A 22,268-nucleotide genomic window follows, 5' to 3' on the forward strand; every position below is an offset into this window, starting at 1 on the left:
CATCAAACCCTTAACCTTCTTCCCACAGGGTATGGGATTTTTTTGAGGTGTATCTTTAGTTACACGAAATAGATCACAAACTTGATTGTGAAGATGTGGTTAAATGAGACACCAACTCACTGTCGGAACTTTTATTACCTGAGCAATAGTCCATACTAGCTCCACTTACCCAACCATGCATAAGTGAGAATGCCATTCCTCAATGTCAACATCATCTTTCAGGCCTGGGTTATGCTTAAATAAAAGCTTAACCTCGTCAACTACAGAGTGCAGACTTTGAGCATATTTTTCCTGACTTGAGGATTTCAGAACTTTGGTTTTCAAATTCCATTCTCACCACTACTCAGAAGAAATTACTATTTCTAGTTTCTGCTACAATCTGTGGTATTCTTTGATGTGTCATGGTGGTAGTAGTCTGTCCCCAGTCTTCCGAAAGCTATTATATAAATGTATATGTGTAACTTACCAACTCTTGGTTTTTCTTTCAATTTGTATGCCTGAGATCCTTTTGATTAATCCTACAGTTATAGATCACCAAGGTGGGAGTGGGACCTCGCTTGTTGTGATGCATTCCCTGTTAGTGCACTACCACTACCATAAAGAAGGCACCTTGGGAAACCCTCTACTAAGGTGTTTGAACATTGACAGAGGGAGCAGATGCCAGTCGTCACTTCATCTATTCTGGTAAGAGAAATATGGGTTGAAGTGAACTACTTTATTTAGTGAGAAGCTATTTCTTTTTTGTAACACTTTATTAATTTTCAAGAATAAGAGAACAAGCAGCAGTATACTTCTGCACAGAGAGAATAAGAAATGAACACACAAGTCATTATAGTGGTTAGTCAGTGGTACACAACTTAGCTTATTAGAGGAAAAATCAGGGCTATACACAATCAGAAAGACATCCAGGGAACTATAGATGAACAAATATTGCAACTGTGAGGAATGTAAGTGCGCTTAGAAGAGTGAGGGGAAAGAGTTAGGGGGTTGGGGGATAATAAGGATGGACTATTATGTCTAACTGACAAGATGCCATTACGAAGGGGTTGCCATATATTTTTAGGCTGTGATGTCAGGGGCTGCAAGGATGTCTGTAGTTCACTAATGGTATCACAGAAGACCAGGACATCAAGCCAGGCCTTGGTGGTGGTGGGGTGTTATTTCACACTTAGCTAGTAATAGTGCAATAGCGGTAAAGTGATGTACCGACTTAGGAATGTCATGCATATAGCCCAACAACTCAACTAAGGGTTCAGGGACAAGATTCAGGTCAATCATTTGAGTCAAAAGGGTATGACCAGCCTGCTGGAAAGGGGCAACTTGGATACACATCCATGACAGTTGGAAGAAGTTGGCATTGGGGCTGTAACATTTGGGGCAGGCCAAGGATTTAGAGGGCTCTAAATGCACCAGAAAGCTTAGTGTGACATACGCTCTGTGCTGGAATTGGTAATGTGTGAGTTTGGGTGGTGACTGGGTGAGACGAGACGTGTTTGAGTGCATTACGCCAACCACATTTTGTCCATAATCTGTCACCCTAAATCAGCCTCCCACAAGCTGCAGAGCTTCTCATCACTTGGGACAAGGAGGGCAATACTTGTGTCATATTGTTTAGAGACAATCACCTCCAGTCTGCATCGGCAATTAGAGAAGTCAAGGGAGGAAAGTGAGCTGGGGCCAAGAGATAAGAGGGAAGGGTGTCTCGAAGCACACTCTGTGTCACACATGGAATGAATCCATATACAAGGCAATGGGAAGATGGCTCTCGTCAGATATATCTAGCAAGTGTCCAGTGGGAAAAAGGTCACTGAAGAAGGGTAGTGCGCTGTGCTAATTTTTCTCTAGTGACGGGCAGCTAGGGTTTGGATGCTAAGCGCAACAATAGGAAATAAAGGAGGTCGCCTCTAAGGAGCCTCAGAAGCTTCCTACATGCCCAACAAGTGGTGGATAAAGGCTAAACATCCCTGGAGTCCAAATGAAGACCAATGAGGAAAAGGAATGCAAGGGGTTTGGGGAGGCCAAGTAAAATTCAGGCTTTCTATATGGGATTCTGGCATCCGCATGAAAACAGTGGTGGGCAAATTGGCATTGGGCTGCCAGGTGATATAATTGTAGGTGTGGGAAACCAAATCTGCCCCGCTCATATGAGTTTTAGGAGAAGGCCCTGTAGAGTAGAGATAAAAGAATTAGTTCAGAGGATGGGGATTTTTAAGAACATGTACAGGAGACGGGGCAAGACCCCCATTTTTATTATGTCAATGCAGGGGGCCACAGAGAGAGGGAGGCAAATTCAATAGTCTACCCGGGAGATCAATTTATCTACCACTGGGCCATAGTTAGCTTTGACCATTTGTTCTTTATCTGGATGGAGCGGTATACCAAAGTATCGAATGGGACCCGTGAACCAGGTCAAGGGGAATTCACTCTGAAAGAGGGTAATAGCGTTGCTAAGAGGAAAGAGGTCGGATTTAGACCATTTGATGTGGAGACCAGAGGCACCCCATAGCCAGTTATCTCAGGAAGGATAGGCGACAGGTTGTCCGAGGGGTGTCGAACAAATAACAGGATATCGTCAGCATATAGGAGAGAAGGAGCAGCTCAAAGTTAGATTGCAAGCTGCAATGCATATGTTTTTACTGGAGATGCTGCACTGGGAATCCATTGTGATAATAAAAAGTAGCGGGAAAAGGGGGCAGTCCTATCAGATTCTTTGTGTTACAGCAAAAAGGGCCATCAAGGAGCCATTGGCACAGATTCGAGCCATGGGTTGAAAATACAAAAGCATGATCGGGGAAATGAGATTGCTTGGTATGCCCAATTTAAGGAGTGTATCACATAAGAGGGACTATTCTAATGAATCAAAGGTCTTTTCTGCACCAACTAGAGCCACAGCTGCAGGGGTATCCAGGGAGATTAGGTTAAGGACTGAACAGAGAGTACTCAGGTTCAAGCATGTGGAACGGTGGGGAACAAAGCCTGATTGGACAAGGGAAATGATCTGCTCAATCATGAGGGAGAGTTGATTTTTATAGGACCTTAGCCAATATCTTATTGTCTAAGTGTAGCAGTGATATAGGATAATAAGAGCCACAGTGGAAGGTGTCCTTACCAGGTTTAAGCAAGAGGTAAATGACTGCTTTGTGAAGAGTCAGCAGGAGTGTCCCCTACTCAAGGGATTCCATATACACGGCAAGGAGATGAGGGGCAGGAAGACGTTTAAATAGCTTATAAAATGTCCCAGTAAACCCATTGAATCAATGGCCTGCACTATCTCTTTGCAAGAGATAGGCTTACTGAGAAATTGTTGCTGAGCCCTAGGGAACCAGACCACGTCTGCCCTTTCTAAATACAAGGAGAGATCGGTGGTGTTGCCTGTCCCATCGGCATAGTAGAGGTGATTATAATAGTGAAGCAGGGCAGACAAGACACCCTCGTTATTGGCCAGGTACCATCAGGGAGGTGAAGTTTTGGGATTTAGGAAGCAACTCTAGCAATCTGGCCAAAGTACACCCTGGGCATTCTCCCTCCCCATAGCTATGAGCTGTAGCATATTTCCCTGTTAAATTTACTTCACAATCTGCTAAGAACCGGAATTAAGCCAAGAGAGAGATGCACAGAGTATTTGTTGCTGCTCCACGCTGTTAAGCAGAGAGGTTGACCAAATCCACCAGCTCTGACTCCATGTGTGCCAGGCTATTATGGATGTCACACAGCACCCCGGTCCGTTTGGATATACACAAGCCTCAAATGTACACTTTAAAGGATTCCCATAGTGTGGCCAGGGAAGAAATGGAGCCCACATTCAGAGCAAAGCATTCCACCATCACAGAGTGCAGCTCAAAGTGAAGAGCTCATTGTGTAGTGCCACAGCAAGAAAACGCCACTGTCTCACCAGTCTAAGACCAAACAGCAGAACAGTGATAATCGCACAGGGAAGTGCTTTGACAGTGTGTGAGCCAAATGGGAAACATCCTCCGGCCATGGGGTTAGAGTGGTAAACAGTAACCAATAGTCGATGCAGGACCAAGGCCCAGATTTATACTCTGTGTTGAATTAGCGTCATTTTTTGTTTATGCTAATTCAGCGCAAACCTAACTCCATATTAATATTTTGACGCTAGACTAGTGCAACGTCAAAATATTGGAGTTAAAGCCATTTTTTGGTAGCAGGAAACTACCTAGCGTCAATCAGATAGAAGGCAGGCATTCCCGGCCAAAAAATGACTCTAAGGCCCTAGCGCCTTCCTTATCCTCCCTTGCAAAAATAGTGCACGGGACGGAGGCGGGCCTAAATAATGATGTTAAGCTTTCTTAGCGCCATTATTCAATGCCTGGGTCAGGGCAGGCGTCAGGGGACCTGTGGGCCTATTTCCATGGTGGAACACCATGGAATAAGCCCACAGATGCCCTCCCCAGGCTCCAGGGACACCCCCACCTACACCAGAGGAACAGCGGAGGATGGAAGACCATCCCAGGTAAGTGTAGGTAAGTAGAGGTAAGTATTTGGTTTAATTTTTATAAGTGCCATTGGGGTCCCTGAAATGGGCCCTCTACATGGTACTGGGTGCAATGACCATGCCCAGGGGATCCTTGTACCCTGTGCTGGCCTTTGGGGTGGTGGGCATGACTCCTGTCTTTTCTAAGACAGGAGTCATGTGGTATGGTAGGTTTTGCTTTGAGAAATGACGCTAGGCTGGTAAAAGTCATTTTTACTCTAACCAGCCTAACGTCATTTTACAGTGCAAAACCCCATTCCCCCATACTACCACCGACACCCGGCTAATGTCATTTTCTTATCCTTAACCCTTAGCACCAGCTAGCGCCATTCCTTAAATATTGTGCTTGGCTGGCGCTCTGGAATGGCGCTAGCCAGCGGTACACTTTTTCACTCAAAACTGTATTAGCGTAGTTTTGCGTGAAAAAGCATAAATATGGGCCCAAGTGTGTGGTGTAAAGTGATGTGTAAATGCCAGGGTATGGATCAGGCGCCAGGGGTCACAAAGGAGAAATGTACAGCAGAGGTCTCTGAGAACTTGTAGGGATCTTGGCTTGTTTGTGGGTGTTGGTGCTGTGGAATCCAACTGGTGGTCAAGAAGGAGATTAAGGTTACCACCCAATTATACATGATCATATTCCAGCCGTCCCATGTGTGTCATGAGGGTGGGGAAGAAATCAGGTGTGTCCACATTTGGAGCATAGATGTTGGTTAACAATAACCTATGACCCGCCAGGGACCATGTGATGAGAACTTACCTATCCTCATCATCCAAAAGAATGGAAGAGTGTAGTATGGAAGATTCTTGTGAATTAAGGTACAGACCTCCAGCAATATGTACTATAACAAGAAAAGTACTGGTGGGGATGCCAGGTGAAAGCAAATGTATGGGACCCTCCTGGGGAGAGAGTGTCTCTTGTAGAAAGGCTACCTGCACGCCATGTCTAGTGAGGAATTGTAAACCTTGTTTGCCCTTGCATTGAATATTAAGGCCCCATGTATTCCAGGAGAGAAAACAAATGCTCACTATTGGGATAAAACACCCTCTAGGTGTACACATTGGGGAGAAGTTGTGGGAAGTGACAACAATGTGTGTCCATTAGGAGCTTCACCTGATGGAGAATAATGTGAAGAATTACTGAATTACTGAACAAACTGAAAAAAAAAGTTTACCCTAGTACTACCTCCCCCCAACCCGCACCCGCACATTGCAGAAACAAGCCCAGCAAGTCCTAAAAGAACCAATCCCAACAGAAAAGGCAGCATATTTGTCTGTGCCTTGACAAAGCCTGCCCAGGCATTCCAGTGAAATTGATGGCTCTTAATTTCGGGACCCATAGACAAAGGCAATGAAATGTGATTCGGTGTAGTTGTTGTGGCCAGGACAGAAGGGAGGGCATCAAGTGCAATTATTTGGCCAGTCTGCCAATGTATAGGTATTGGGTGACACAAAGCAGAATCTGCAGGGCATCTGCATGTGTGTCTAATAAATGGGCTTTGCTGCTCTCATCAACCTGAAGACGGTCCCAGTACAACATGCCAGATTGTAAGTCCAGGTCCTGCAGGTCGGGCGGCAGGTCTCTTGGACCAACACAGTGAAGGCTAGGCATCTGGAGATTATAGACCCTTGCTCTTAGGTGAGCCTGAGCATGACACCTCAGTCACGGAAATTAAGCAGTCTAGCCAGAATTGGACATGGGGGGCACCAGGAAGAAAGAGACTCAAGGAGCAGTCTGCCGTCTCAACCACAAAAACTTCCGCCCCATCTCCCTTCTGCCTTTCCCAGCCAAAGTAATAGAGAAGACCGTCAACAAACAGCTGACCACCTTCCTGGAAGACAACAACCTGCTCGACCCCTCACAGACCGGATTCCGAACCAACCACAGCACTGAAACCGCCCTCATCTCAGTCACAGACGACATCAGAACCCTGATGGACAACGGTGAAACAGTCGCCCTCATTCTTCTCGACCTCTCGGCTGCCTTTGACACCGTCTGTCACCGCACCCTAATCACCCGCCTCCGCTCCACCGGGATCCAAGACCAGGCCCTGGACTGGATCGCCTCCTTCCTCGCAAACCGCTCCCAAAGAGTCTACCTCCCTCCGTTTCGCTCAGAACCCACTGAGATCATCTGCGGCGTACCTCAAGGCTCATCACTCAGCCCGACACTCTTCAATGTCTACATGAGCCCCCTCGCCAACATCGTACGCAAGCACGACATCATCATCACCTCCTACGCCGACGACACCCAACTTATACTCACCAAGGACCCCGCCAGCGCCAAGACCAACCTACAAGAGGGTATGAAGGACGTCGCAGATTGGATGAGGCTCAGCCGCCTAAAGATGAACTCTGAAAAAACGGAAGTCCTCATCCTCGGCAACACCCCGTCCGCCTGGGACGACTCCTGGTGGCCCACGGCCCTCGCCACCGCACCGACCCCCGCAGACCACGCCCGCAACCTCGGCTTCATCTTGGACCCTCTTCTCACCATGACCAAGCAAGTCAACGCCGTGTCCTCCGCCTGCTTCCTCACCCTCCGCATGCTCCGCAAGATCTTCCGCTGGATCCCCGCCGACACCAGAAAAACCGTGACCCACGCCCTCGTCACGAGCCGCCTGGACTACGGCAACACCCTCTATGCCGGGACCACAGCCAAACTCCAAAATCGCCTACAACGCATTCAAAACGCCTCGGCCCGCCTCATCCTCGACGTACCCCGCAGCAGCCACATCTCCGCACACCTGAGACACCTGCATTGGCTCCCAGTCAGCAAAAGGATCACCTTCCGACTTCTCACCCACGCACACAAAGCCCTCCACGACAAGGGACCGGAATACCTCAACAGACGCCTCAACTTCTACGTCCCCACCCGCCCCCTCCGCTCCTCTGGCCTCGCACTCGCTGCCGTCCCACGCATCCGACGCTCCACGGCGGGTGGGAGATCTTTCTCCTTCCTGGCGGCCAAGACCTGGAACTCCCTCCCCACCAGCCTCAGGACCACCCAGGACCACTCCGCTTTCCGGAGACTCCTAAAGACCTGGCTGTTTGAGCAGCGATAACCACCCCCTTTGTCCCTAGCGCCTTGAGACCCGCACGGGTGAGTAGCGCGCTTTATAAATGCTAATGATTTGATTTGATTTGAGAAGTAAAGTTTTTGTGATTGAGCGGGTCTGAAAGCAAGCATTATATAAAGAGATCCAGATGACCAGTGTCAGTGGATTTGGCTATTCCAAGCATGGGAAGATTGTTCCGGTAGCCTCAGGCTTCCAAATCTTTGTTTTCAATAGCCACTGATTTGAGTAAACAATTAAGTTTATCCAAACGTTTGATCCCTGATAAGGCACTGTCTTCCAGACTGGATATGCATTCTTCAGGCGATTCAAGCCTGGTCTGTTGGCAATTCAGGCATTCTCCCATTCGATGAAGGTGGTCAACTAAAGCATTATACTTACTGTCAATGACACGAAAATCTGACAAAGTTCTGCCATGATGGCATCAGTACCCGTCAATGGGGCACCATTGTAGCTCGCTACAACCCCTTCTACATTGTTGATACATAAACACGTGTCAATGGGCTTGATTTTTTCAAAGGTAGCTTGCACTAACGGGAATACCTGCGCACCATTGCTAGTTAACAAGCAACACTGTGGCACCACTATTGATTAAATCTAGGAGGGCAGGATATAGTCAGGGGCCCAGCTGCAGTCTTTAACCAGTAGAAGTGCAAGAAGGGGGTAGATCAATGAATCAGGGTATATGGTAGAGTGAGAAAGTTGTTTTCCGAGTCCCCAGGCCCCCAAATGCAGTGAAGCAGCATGAAGGGCAGATCCAGTCCTGTGAAGAGCCAAAGTACACATTGGGGGAGCTGAGGGCAACTGCACGGGAGGTACATACAGTGGACCAGAAGATGAGTGTGCCGCAGAGGTCCGATGTTGAGCTGGTGTGGCAGAGTGCAGGTGGGGTCCAGGTGGGATGCACCAAGAGGCACTGCAGCATGCGATATGGGTCAGGGACTAGGAGAGGTCACCATGGGGCCTTACCCCATGGTCCCATGGAGCCTCACGCATGAGGCTGGAGGCGGCAAGCAGTTTTTGTGAGAAGTCAGATGAGAAGGGTGGTCCCCTCTGAGGTGCCAGGGGTCACTGTAGAGCCAACATGGCCACTGAAGTAAGCAGAAACACAGAGCTTCAGGTCCACCAGGATTGCAGATTAAAGGAATAGGAGGCACCACCCTAGTTCAGGGTGCGGCGCAGTCCCGAAGACGTGAGCGCTGCACAGCTCCCAACAGCCGTGGGTGCCGGGAAGCTCCAAAAAGTTGTGGAAGGGGGCAGCAGTGGCCCAGCAAGGCCTGGCAGCCTTAGGCCTCATTCTCACCCATGGCTCCTGTCACTGCAGGGCCTCTGAGGCAGGGTAGGTGGTGCATCCCAGTCCAGCAATAAAAAAATCAGGGTGCCCATGTGACCCCAATACACGACTATCTAGGTACTGCCAAGGTCACCGTAGTGTAGTGGTGTGTGGGATCAGCAAGGAAGTGGGCTGGGGTCCATTTAGAGGTGATGCCGGGGACTGCAGCACTGGAGATTCAAAGCCACGCAACCATCTTGGTTGGTGGTTGCCACGCCCTCTAAGTGGCATAGAATTTGAGGAGTAGATAAAAAGCCAGGTTCATGAAAAGGCATCAGTGCAAAGTTAAAGTAAAACACAAAAAAACAAATTCTTCAGACATATTGTAGATTAGAAATATTTTCCCATACTAACATATAAAAATACACCCACCTTTTCCACCCACCCACAACAGGCCCATCTCTCTTCCACTTCTCTCCCCATCCCCAACCAAAGTTCAAAATAAATAAAAATGTCCATAAAGAAAAATCCCCTGACCAAGTTCCCACTCTCTCCACCCACAACAAAACTCCCTCACCGAAACAAAAACTGAAAAAAGGGCTAGTAGAGGACATTCTCGATGAGGGTCGTCAGGTGTTTGATCTGGGCCTCAAGGTGTGCCTTGCTAAGGCCAAAGTGCACCTGCTCATGTAGCACTCAGAGCTGATGTGTGTGAGTCTGAATGGGGGGTGGCAATGGTGGTACAGGAGCAGAGAATGGAAGCTCCAAGCCTAGAGGCTGGAGCACAGGCAGTTGGCTGGTAGTACTGGGTCCTGGAGCAGGGGCATGTGCCTAGTCCTCCTCGTCCACCAGCTGCTGGTAATGGGCCCTGGTGGCCTGCAGCCTCTGCCACCAGAGCTGGGCTGCTATCTCCTGCCAGGTCAGTAGTGGTGGTGGACCAGCAGAAAAAGCTCTATCAAAACAGAAAAAAAGAACAAAGACAAATTGTAAAGAATGCTCTGTGCAAACACTTTTTTTTAATTATATAGAGGCACAGTATAAGTACATTGCTGGTCCCATAGGGCCAGCGGAATTTTTATGTGATTAGGAAAGTCACAGGGACATGATTTTACCAACATATGCCTCTCATAAAAGCACTGACTGGCTGAAGGGAGGCAGCATAAGATTTGAAAAAAAGATTTCCTAAAACTTTCCTAAAGAAATTAAACCAAGCAGACACTTTGTGTTGAAGAATGAAAAATAGCTCTGATTAATGAGTAAGTCATCATCCACCTTGGAGTACAAGTATTTTATTTTTGTTGTGCTAAATGACTGGAAACGCACTAGCTAGAGCATTGGGTACAAATTTTCTACTATCTGCAGCTGGGGCAGGTTCAACAGACAAAAAATTCACTTTGATTCCAATGGCCTTGCTTTTCTCCAAATGCCTTTCAATTCTACTGTGACTCAAAAGAAGCAGATGATTAATATGTCATGTATAACATGCAGATAATAGATATCCTATCTGCGTAAGAAGACTGTGGAACAAATTATGCACTGCAGTGCAGGGAAAGGAGCGGTGTATATAGTTTTTATTAGGCATGTTCATCACAGAGTATTCCATCCGCAAAACACAAAATCCCAAACACTTAGGGCCTCATTACAACATTGGCGGGCGGCTACCACACAGATGCACATTACACAGCCAACACTGCAGTGTTGGCTTAAACCATGCTGCAGTTAGGTGGGGTCATGGCCCATGGGTCGCAAATTGCCATGGGCAGAGAAATCATGGATGATGATGGGTGGAATCTGCCTCACTTAACAAATACAGTGGGCATACTAGTTATTGTCAATAACCAAGCAATGTGCTTACCATCGCCAGTTCCTGCCGGGGCAGAGACTCCCCCTTCAGCTGCTGCATCATTTGGTGCACTGGTGCTGACCCCGGCAGTGGTAGTCTGTGCAGCTAGAATAAACTTTACACATTAAAAGCCAGAGACTCATCCCCCTTTCTATTTTTTTTACAAAATACCACTGCAATACATGACTACAGTTCAGTTTGCTTTATCTTCTCTCCCATCTACAATATCACTTTGGGCAATTTTGTTGGTAGACAATATTAGAAAAGGCAGTAGTTTAGGCAACCGTAATGAAGCAGCAGAGATACGGTGAGTCATTTGAAGTACAATGAAGGGGTAGAATAAATTAGTCAATGAGCCAATGTGGTCAACGAAAGACATATGATTTTGGTTGGCAAATGCAAAGGGACCGTTCTCATACTACTTTCCTGCCATGGTGCACTGCCATCGAAACTGCTGGAATACTGAATAATAATACATACAACACAGCATTCAGGGGTTCAACATAACCATTGCTACTCTCTCTTAATTTGAGTATGAGCAAGAAATAGAAAGCCTTTTAAACAAAGGAGCATAGAAAAGAGTGCTTGGGTCTGCAAACTCTGAAATCTTCACATTAGACTACCTAACCTATTGTCTTAGTCTCACAGTACTAGTCCATAAGATATAAAAGTAAGAGGAGAGTGACAGCTTACTAACCAAACAGAAGAAAGCTTAAGCTACAGGCTAGTCCAGAAAGGAGGATTTCAGCTACAAAAACAAAAAATATAGAAAAAGGACAATGCATTGAGTGATAACAAGAATAAACATTGAATAGAGCAAAGAGGATTTGAAAACAAAGTCATAGCATAAGAGAAAGGAGGAAATCTAATTCTAACTGGGAGAGGTAAAAGTTAGAGACATTTTCATGAGAACTTAGTAGGGCCAGCAGAGCCGTCAGCCACGGAGCTGGTGGTAGCGATGAAACTTCCACCCGCCATGGCACTGGTTGTGGCAACCTCTTTGGCCCGAACCTCTGATGTCCTCTTGTTTCCCTTAGGTGCTGATGTAAGAAATAAAGAAGGTAACAAAAATAGATTAGTGGTACAGTTAATTTCCTAGAAAATATTTTGACAGGCAAAGAAAAAGGCAGTAGCATATTAACATTGTACTTTTCTAAATCAGATTGCCAATAATATCGAGTTGCCCTATTCTAAATTTCCTAAGCCACATTTGGAAATACTTATGCATTATTACAAATGATCTTTGCTTCGCAAATCGCAACCTCCTTAAATATGCCAATTCAGTCAGTTTCCTTTTTCAATGCATACTACACATTACTCGGAGATTGCTTGGGACTGTATGAGCTACATAAAAAGAAAGACACAGAGGCCCATATTTAAAGAATCTAGTGCATCAGTAATTGTAATTGTAATTGTAATTGTAATCGTATTTATATAGCGCTTACTACCCCTGACGAGGCGTCGAAGCGCTTTTCGATGAGTAGCACGCTACTCCGGTACCCAACAAGAATTAGTGATGGATTAGTATAATTTAATACGGAGTACAGTTTTAGTATTATTATGAGTTAATTTGAGTTGCGGATATGAGAGTTTGTTAGTTAGATTGACTGGAGTAATGGAGGGGTGGAGGAGGAAAGAAATCCAGAAGTGTTAATTGGGAGTTTATCCTTCATTTGCTCAATCCAAAGGCTTGAGATGAATAAAAGGGGGGCGGAGGGGAAAGAGGATGTGGAAGGGTTAGGGAGAGCATAGTAGCAGGGTGAGATGAATGCAGGAGAATTTAGTAGGGTTGTGTGGGAGGTCACAGAGGTAGAGTGAGGTTTGGTGAGTTAGATGTGGGGGTGGAGGGATGAGCTTAGGCAGAGATATTTAGGAGATGGAAGTGGTCGAAGGGATTTGGGATGAGTCCGAGTGAGAATGGAGGATAGCTTGATAGAGACATGACATAAGAGCGATGAGTAGATAAGTGTGATAAAAAGAGAGCAGAAATTCATAGAAACATGCCAGGCACAGAAACAACATATACACATATATATATATATATTTATACACACACACACACATGACTATACACACACATCTGCACATACAATACATAATTAGAAACATGGGTAAAAAATACTTAGTCGTCCATCCATCATCCTGGTAAAAAGGCGGGAACTCCCCCACCTACCTCGAGGGTGGACGGGGCGTGGCCCAGTGGGCGGAGCTCACAGGTGCTCCACAAAGGGAGAAACCCTCCACTCTGTGTCTCCAGCAGAGGAAGACAGAAACCGCGCGTCCCAGTCAGACACAGACCACGCTCCAGCACATCATCAGCTCACCTCCAGGAAGGATTCCAGATCCCCTCCGCCATGGGATCTCTGAGCGCACAGCCCCGCCCCATCCCTGCTAAGCCCAAGAGCCAGGGTGGGCCGTCCTTTCCAGAAGGTGAGCTTCAACCGCGGCATCTGCCGCGTCCACATTGTACACTAGGGTACGTGATGGGCCACGGGGGCAAAACGTCTTCAGCAACCTTGTGTGCCCCCGGCAATGTCATTGCCACTAGTGCGTCCCCGCGGAGATGTCCTCGCGCCCCTGCGCATCAACGACGCACCACGCGAGTCGGCGGCAAACGCAGTGGGGTCGCCTTGGAAAGCTGTCCATCATTCTGGCAAGAGGTGGGAATTCCCCTACCTATTTCGAGGGTTGACGGGGCGTGGCTCAGCGGGCGGAGCTTACAGGTGCTTCATAAAGGGGGAACCTTCTACTCTGTGTCTCCAGGAGAGGAAGATAGAAACCGCGCGTCACAGTCAGATACAGATTACGCTCCAGTACATCATCAGTTCACCTCCAGGAAGGATTCTGGATCTTCCTCTGCTATGGGACCTCTGAGCGCACAGCCTTGAGTATTGATCCTTGAGTATTGATGACCAGATTTCATGCGCCCCCCCATTCCACCTAACGACACCATAGTACACTTTAGGCCAATATCGTCAACATTTTTTACACTCTTGTGACGCTTTGCTCCAATAGTGTCAAAAAGTCTGGCACTAGTGGAGCAAAGTGCAAGGACGCCCATTGATTTCAATGCATGTCCTTTTAACACCTGCTTTGAGCATGTGTTAAAAATGACGCAAAAAATAGCGCAATGAAATCTTGTAGATTTCATTGCACCGTTTTTGCGGGCCTCCTAACACCTGGTGCAGGCATAATGTAGCGCAACAGGTTGCAAAGTGGCACAGTGCATGAATTGCCCCACTTTCTAAATATGGCGCAGTGATTTTTGCCTCATTGAGCCACATTGGCGTAAAACAATTACACTAATGTGGCGCAAGGAGGTGCTAGGGCCTTGTAAAGAGAATACTAAGTCACTGATATTATATTACTATCACTACCACTGTACCACTATCTCAGTGACAGGAGGACAGAGGAGTCCACATAACTTGTTAAATAATCAGCCCAAGTGAGCACCTACTCCAATCTGGATCACATAATATTTGTAACATTATGTGAACTTAAGTTAAATCTGAGTGTGAGCAGCATGCTATTTGAAAAAAATAGCATTGTAGGACATAACAATATTAGTAATAATTACTAGTATTCACCAAACCCTGCAACCTGGAGGCCCAGCCAGTTCCTGGTCCAGGATATTAGCCCAACAGTGCATTAGCTGCTGCAGGGTACACCAAACAACAGTACTTTGGTGAACACAACGGTAAACCATCCCCCACAGCAGCTGATGCTCCTGCAGGCCGCACCCATTCTAGGCATGCAGCCTGCTGTCAGCATGGAGAGGAGGTGGTGCTGCACAGATAAAACAAGTGCTGTTACCTCCTTCTCGCTAAAAATGTCACAATGCTACCTCCCACGGAGGCACTGGAGCCTTCATGGTGTACTATTTGCTGCACCACCCGCATTGGCGCTGCCTCTCCCATGCTCTGACATGGCACTGTGTGGGAATAAAAAAAGACAGAAGGAAAGAGAAGGAAATAGAGGAAGAAATTGGGAAGTTAAGGAAAAAAAAAAAATTAACAAAGAGTCACAAAAACTAATAAAAGAGGCAAAATCATAAAATATTCCAAAACAAATACACACACTAAGGGAATACATGTAAAACAAGGGAGGATAAGTAGGATAAAGAAAGGATGGCAAAGATAAGAATGAAAAGTAGGCCCAGCACCATACACAGGACTAGAAAAAACAAGATGACCACACACGGGTGACATTGTGGTGCGGTTCGCACTCGTCTTGCAACGGAGAGCGTGCTACTCGAATCAATCAGCGCAAATGGGCAGCCGAGCACAACTCCGCCTGTTTGCACGGAGTGAGGCGGAGTTCGAGGAGTATTTTTGGCACTCGGCAGAATCCCAAGTAGCGGACCTCTAAGAGCTCCGCCCACCCCTGCTGTGAAGCCTACCTCTCCCATAAAATGACATTGGCTTATCATATTCCATTTCCTCCCTCAGCCATGGCTTTGACAATATTACTGTTGTTGTTAGTGGCAATTAATCTAGTGCTGAGATCTCTGGGTTGAAACCATTCATACACTTTGGTGTAATATTCATCCAGGATGCTGGCAGCTCTATGTAAGTTCTAAGTGGTGAGAATTGCATCAGTTGTATGCAATTGAATGTCTTGAAAAGCATTATCAGTGATAAGACCAGGAGTTAGCCATTGCTTCACCCCCTTGAAGAAGATCTAGTGTGCAGTGATGTGAATGTGATCTGTTGTTTAACAACTGATTCACATGTTGGCTGCTGGATCGCTTTGGGGTCACTTTATCAGTCTGTCCCTTGTGACATTGTGAGGTTCCTGCAGATGATGCCTTTACACTATGAGCAACTTTAATAGGGCTGCCTCAGAAGATTCACTGCCACATAGTATCTATCTAATTGGCCCCTGGTATTGTACTGTCCAGCTGGCTTACAGCTACAAATTCGTTGGTGGCACATTGAGCATTTTGTGATGTGCTCTTCATGCAGGCTGAGCATGAAGAAGTTACAAACTGGGGGGCTACCTTTATTATTGAGCCCATGCTTGAACAACTTCCTGAGGTTAAGCTTGGTAGCTGTTTTTACCTTTATCCAGGCTGTGTTGCGACTTCAGTAGAGGTGATGGTTGCTGCTAGGTTTTTGTGTCTTCTTGCAAAGATTGAAGCAGGCCCTGTTGGTGGAATTATATGATTGAGAGCAGGCTGAATAGAGGAGAGCTTGAGTTGTTGAGTTTCCAACAAAGAATAGGTTTGTTTGCGGGATAAGTTGATTTCAGACTTGTAGCTCACCATGGCTCCCGTCAATGCAGTGCTGAGGGACTTGGCTTTATTTGTGACAGTACCATTCCTCTAGGGATGATCCTCCTCTAATCCTCTTCCTGCTCAGAGGAGGGTGCAGCAGGCATGCTGTATTTCTGGAAAATTGAGGGGGGCTTGATGCCAGTGCTGGTGCTGGCAACATTCATCTTCTAGTTCTCAGTGGCCGCTTTCTTGGCAAAACGTGTCTTCTTTGGGGCCATTTTATTTACTTTTTACAAGGGTTAGAACTTAGCACACAGCAGCATTTACCAGAGGACTCTAGCCTTCCTGTGAGCTAATTCACAAGCTTCTGTCCACCTCAGTATTGTATGTTGCTTCTCATGCACCTGCAGGCAATCAAAATAAAGCAGTAAATTAGTGAAATCTAGTCAGTGTAATACATGACATCCTCAATCATTATACATGTTTAACAATAGTACACCCATTGCTTTCCGCCAAGGCCCATGGGACCCCTTTTGGAGGTAAAGAGAGGCAGAAAAAAATCTAAATAAAATAATTAAATATTTGATAGTGTCCCTCCAGGGTCCATGGATGCCCTATAGCAGACACTGGTAGTCAGGCAAAAATGTAATACCTTAGTTAAAAAAATACCTAGTATCTTACAGTTCCAGGGCACATGGGAGGCAGGCAAAAATTGATGAATGCCACCTAAGAACAAACAACCATAAAGAGAAAATCCCTTATAAGGAACAGAAATAGTGACATTTGGTGTCCCTGAAACAAACATCGTTTTGGAAGGTAACAGATATTGGTTTAGCTGGGGCTGAATGAAACACATATAGGCCCTCATTACAACATTGGCGGTAAAAGCTGCTTACCGCCGTGCAGAAGACCGCCAACACACTGCCGCCGCCGTGGAATTCCACCACATCTATTATGACCCACAGTTCGGAATCCGCCAAAATTCAGACACCCACACAAGTCCGCCACACCAAAGGTCAGTGATAAATTGGCGATAAAACCTCCATCTGTCACGCCAACAGAAATACGCCCACACTATCACGACACACGAATCCACGCGGCGGTCTTTCAACCGCAGTATTCCATTGGGGGTACACACCGCTGCGCTCAAAATACACACATGCATACAAAACACAGCCACATTGGACAATTCTTAATACACACACCTGATACACATACACACACCACTCCCACACACCCAATACAATATAAAACACACACCCACATCACCCACAAACCCCTACGACAAAAAAATCCGAAAGAAGGCCAGAGAGAGACAGCTCCAGCAAGAACAACAGCGTCCACAGCCACACAACACCATCACCCACAAAACTTCCACGCACCTCACACAACACCCCACTACATATCAGCACACTTATCACCACACACTCCACCCCACACATCACCTACACCACCCCATGGCACGGCAAAGACACCCCAGGTTCTCGGAGGAGGAGCTCAGGGTCAAGGTGGAGGAAATCATCTGGGTAGAGCCACAGCTATTCGGATCACAGGTGCAGCACACCTCCATTGCAAGGAAGATGGAGCTATGGCGAAGAATAGTGGACAGGGTCAACGCAGTGGGACAGCACCCAAGAAATCGGGAGGACATCAGGAAGAGGTGGAACGACCTATGGGGGAAGGTGCGTTCCGTGGTCTCAAGACACCACCAGGGGGTTCAGCGGACTGGCGGCGGACCCCCACCTCCTCCCCCACAACTAACAACATGGGAGGAGCAGGTCTTGGCGCTTCTGCATCCTGAGGGCCTCGCAGGAGTAGCTGGAGCAATGGACTCTGGTAAGACAAATCTTAATTATTACATCCCCCACCCTACCTGCATGCCAGCACATACCCCCACCCTCACCCCCAGCACCCCAACTCCTCACATATGTCCCAACATCACAAACCACCCATCCCAACACCAAGCCCTGCATGCAACAACAAAGCATGGACACCCATCACTAAAGCATGCCCACTGCACAAACCCATACAACCCCCTAAACCATTATTACACAAGGTCCCACACAGGAATGCAAGCACTGGGGTACACGGTCACCCACCCATTGCACACCATGACACACACATATGTAATAACCATCCTTTTATACCCCTGCAGGACCCCTACCAAACGTCACCGGACAGGAGGGTCCACACATGTCCACACCACCAACAGAAGAGGCCCACAGTGATGGATGACAGCAGCTCTGTCCAACTGGATCAAGTTGACCAGCCCGGCCTATCGGGGACCTCGGGACAGTCGGTTCCCCTCACCCAGTCACAGGCCACCACAGACCTTCCCCCCTCTGGAAACACCAGCACAGCACCGACCCAGCGGGCCCATACCTCCGTCCCCAGGACACGTCAATCAGCTGTGTGTCCACCACTACAGGGAACCCAGGATAACCCACCACCCCAACAACAACAGGGACCTAGGGGCAGTGGCAGTGGGCACACGGTCAAGGGGACGGAGGCCCAGGAACACAGGGGAACTGGGAGGGTTGCTGTGCAACCGGGGGCGGACAGGCCCACTCTCCATGAGGCCCTCTCCTCCATCATGGGAGCCTACCACCACTCCCAGGAGACGATGGCAACGTACTGGCCAAGTTTCAGGAGACCCAGAGCCTGCAGGAGGAACAGTATATGGGCTTCAGGGAGGATCTCAGAACCATCAGCTCCACCCTGGGCACCATCGTAGGGGTGCTGAAGGAAGTACTCAACACCAGGAGGGACACTGTGGCACTACAAGGGGCCCCTGACACTAGCATGGACGATGAACTGCCCACCACCTCCGCCGGCGCTAGTGGACAGGACGCCCCGCCACAGGACCACCACACCAGCACCACACCCCCTGCAGAGGGAGAACCACCCCGCAAATGGTCCCTGAGATCCAGGACAAAGACAGAGCAGGATGCCAAGACCCCGCCAAGAAATGAGACCACCCTGATTGTCATCCTACTGTCCCACTTTGTCACCCTGTCCATACTTAAACTGCCCCAGCTCCACTTCCTATGCCCATTTGGGCAATGCACCTGTGAGACTAATAGACTGGACTCTGCCATGGACATTCCTCCGCCATCACCCCTCACCATTTCACTACCCCCTCCAATATTGAGCACTTAAATAAACACACGTAAAGCACAAAATAATCTGGAGTCTGTCTGTGATTTCGAATTAGTGTAATAGCAATTACAGTGACAAAATGCTCTTTCAATTGTAATGTCAACATGCCCATGTCACACAGCTCTAGTCCATGAGGAATCTAAGCAGATGTCACACAGTGGGACCCACATCTGTGAAATCGTAAGGGAAAGTGACAACTCAGTGACCATACACTGGGTGAAAACGACAGATAGTAGAGAGGTAGTAGTGTTAAAGTACATGTAGTAGGCAGGTCTGTACTCTTACCTGTGTCTCACTGGAAATATTGCTGGATGCACCAGCCCAGCTGCACAGGAGGCCACCGCCAGCACCAGCCCAGCTGCCCAGGAGGCCACCGCCAGCACCAGCCCACCTGCCCAGGAGGCCACTGCCAGGACTAGCCCCGCTGAGCCATGAAGAACCACCAGCAAAAGGCCCGCTGGGCCATGAAAGACCCCCAGCACAAGCCCCGCTGGGCCATGAAGGACCGCCAGCAGCTGAGACCCTGCAATGGAGACCGCCATCTCAAGCACCACTGAACAGGGCACCGACAACTCAAGCACAGCTGAACAGGGTACCGCCATCTCAAGCACTGCTGCACAGGGCACCGCCAACTCAAGCACCGCTGAACAGGGCACCGCCAACTCAAGCACCGCGGAACAGGGCACCACCATCTCAAGCACCGCTGAACAGGGCACCGCCAACTCAAGCACCGCTGAACAGGGCACCACCGTCTCAAGCACCGCTGGCCCATGAGCGGCAAGGACACTGACGCAACTGAGTCCGTCACGGGGTCAATGATGCACTCTGGGCACCATGCCCCCTCCAGAACCAGTGGAGACTGTCATCCTCTACCTCTGTCCTTAGCAGGATGAAGCACTCTGGGCACCATGCCCCCTCCAGAACTAGTGGAGACTGTCATCCACTACCTCTGTCCTTAGCAGGATGAAGCACTCTGGACACCATGCCCCCTCCAGAACCAGTGGAGAAAAGTATCCACTACCCCAATCCTTGGCAGGATGAAGCACTCTGGGCACCATGCCCCCTCCAGAACCAGTGGAGAAAAGCATCCACTACTCCAATCCTTGCAGGATGAAGCACTCTGGGCATCATGCCCCCTCCAGAATCAGTGGAGAAAAGCATCCACTACCCCAATCCTTGGCAGGATGAAGCACTCTGGGCACCATGGCCCCTCCAGAACCAGTGGAGACTGTCATCCACTTGTGAGACTGTGGCTTTGCACTCCCCGGGATATGTCAGTGGGCAACCCACCCACTGTAGAGACTTGAGAGACTGTGGCTTTGCACTCCCCAGGATGGAACAGTGGGCAACCCACCCACTGTAGAGACTTGAGAGACTGTGGCTTTGCACTCCCCAGGATTGTACAGGGGGCATGTGGCCCCCTCGTGGATTTGGCGTTGTGCACTCAAGTGGCTGAGGTGCCCCCTGTAATATGTACAGTATATGTAATTTCCTCTTGTATGTTTTCACTCGCGCTCGTGGCTTCAATGGAATGTTTGTTTCATTGGCTTACCCTCTGGGTTCTGGAGTGCGGTGGGCTCGTGTCTGAGTCAGCCGTTATTCGAGACTTGGGACGGAGAAGCAGCTACGTGCGTGGGTCCCGTTATTTACAATGAAATAAACGCACCAACTTATTTTGAGACTCCGGTTTCGTTTGTTCCTAAGTATCCTGCTACATATTTGGTACCAGGAGTGGGGCTTGCAAATAAGAAAAAAAAAAACAGGACCCATCGGGAAGTTGTTGCCTTTTGGTGTCTGGTGTTTCGGCGTCTTTTCATCTTTGCTGAAAAAAGGGAAATCTCCAAGAAGAGACTTGCGAAGCTATTGGCTAAGCTGGAAGGTGTGAGTAGGAGGGGCACATTATTTTCTTTAATTGGACAGGCCTTACGCTTTACGTTACTGTGAAGGCCATGGTTACTATGGTGATGCAATCCTCGTGCTCTACACGCGTCATGCGGAGATGCTTTTAAAGTTACCTTGGTGACTGTTTTCTCACGACTCACCGCGCTACGCAGGAATGTTTTGTTGTTGCCATTTGGTAACGGATTTCTTGTGATTCTTTAAAGACGTATTTAAACTGGAGCTGCTGGCGTCTTTTTGAAAAACTGATTATTCGTGTTGGTGCACGCACCCCTACGTGGTTCTTCAGACTTTGCCTTGGCTACTGTGTTCTATTATTTTATATTACATTGTTATATATACATTTATTTATTTATATTTTTTCAAATTTATAATGGCATCCAATCAAAATATTGTACAACCACCAGTATTTCTACAGAAAGCAGGTAAACCTGACATTATATGGGCTGAATGGATCCGCATTTTTGAAAACTATCTGGCAGCCATTGATGCTGTGGATTTTTCTCCTAACAGAAAGAAGGCTTTATTATTTAACCATCTTGGAATTGCAGTTCAAAGAATATTTGATAATCTACCAGCTATTTAATCTCCTGCTGCAGGCGACGCATTATGGAACTGCTATATTGAAGCGAAAGAACGTATGGCAAAGCATTATTCTGGAGACTCTGATGTACTACTAGAAAGGTTTAATTTTGCCATGCGCAAACAAATGAGTGATGAATCAATTGAGGAGTATATCGCTAATCTGAGAGTCTTAGCAGCTAAATGTGAATTTGGTGCAAATATTGATATTTATATTAGGGATCAGTTTGTGTTTCATTGTTTTCACAAAAAGATTCAAGAAAGACTTCTGTCATGTTGTAATCCAACCTTGGATGAAGTATTGGTTTTGGCCAAAGGGACTGAAAGGTCCATAAATACTTCTAAAGTTCTAGCTAGTCAGAACAGCACTGTTGATCTTATTAGTGACAAAGAGGATGTTTTTGCCATTCATAATAAACTGACCAAACAGGCAAAGACTAAAGGCGTTAAGTACTCAAAACTGTGTTTCCATTGTGGCTTAAAATTTCATATTGGTAATGACACTTCCTGTCCGGCACATGGCAAAAAATGTAATAATTGTCGTAAAGTGGGGCATTTTCAAGCTGTGTGCCAGTCACAACCCTTAAATAGAGGCTCTTATAGTAAGGTTAAGATCAACAGTGTTGATGTTGATGGAGAAATTGCTCAGTCTTCTAACCAATTTTCTAATATGTTATTAACCATTGACTTTCCGGTTGGTCAGGGTGGGAAAACTGAGAACGTTATAA

At 47.5% G+C, this 22,268-nt stretch overlaps 1 protein-coding gene across 1 annotated transcript in view; it reads right to left on the bottom strand.

The window, feature by feature from the left end:
- Positions 1–10,525: 10,525 nt before the first annotated feature.
- Positions 10,526–22,268, bottom strand: part of LOC138287443 (glycine N-acyltransferase-like) — a 308,817-nt gene continuing 297,074 nt past the window's right edge. Inside the window, exon 7 of the mRNA XM_069227870.1 lies at positions 10,526–11,725. Coding sequence (XP_069083971.1) covers positions 11,525–11,725 — 201 coding nt within the window. The 3' untranslated portion in view covers positions 10,526–11,524. The remainder of the gene's footprint in view (positions 11,726–22,268) is intronic.

Source organism: Pleurodeles waltl, chromosome 4_1 (genome assembly GCF_031143425.1).
Source record: "Pleurodeles waltl isolate 20211129_DDA chromosome 4_1, aPleWal1.hap1.20221129, whole genome shotgun sequence".
NCBI classification, from domain to species: domain Eukaryota; kingdom Metazoa; phylum Chordata; class Amphibia; order Caudata; family Salamandridae; genus Pleurodeles; species Pleurodeles waltl.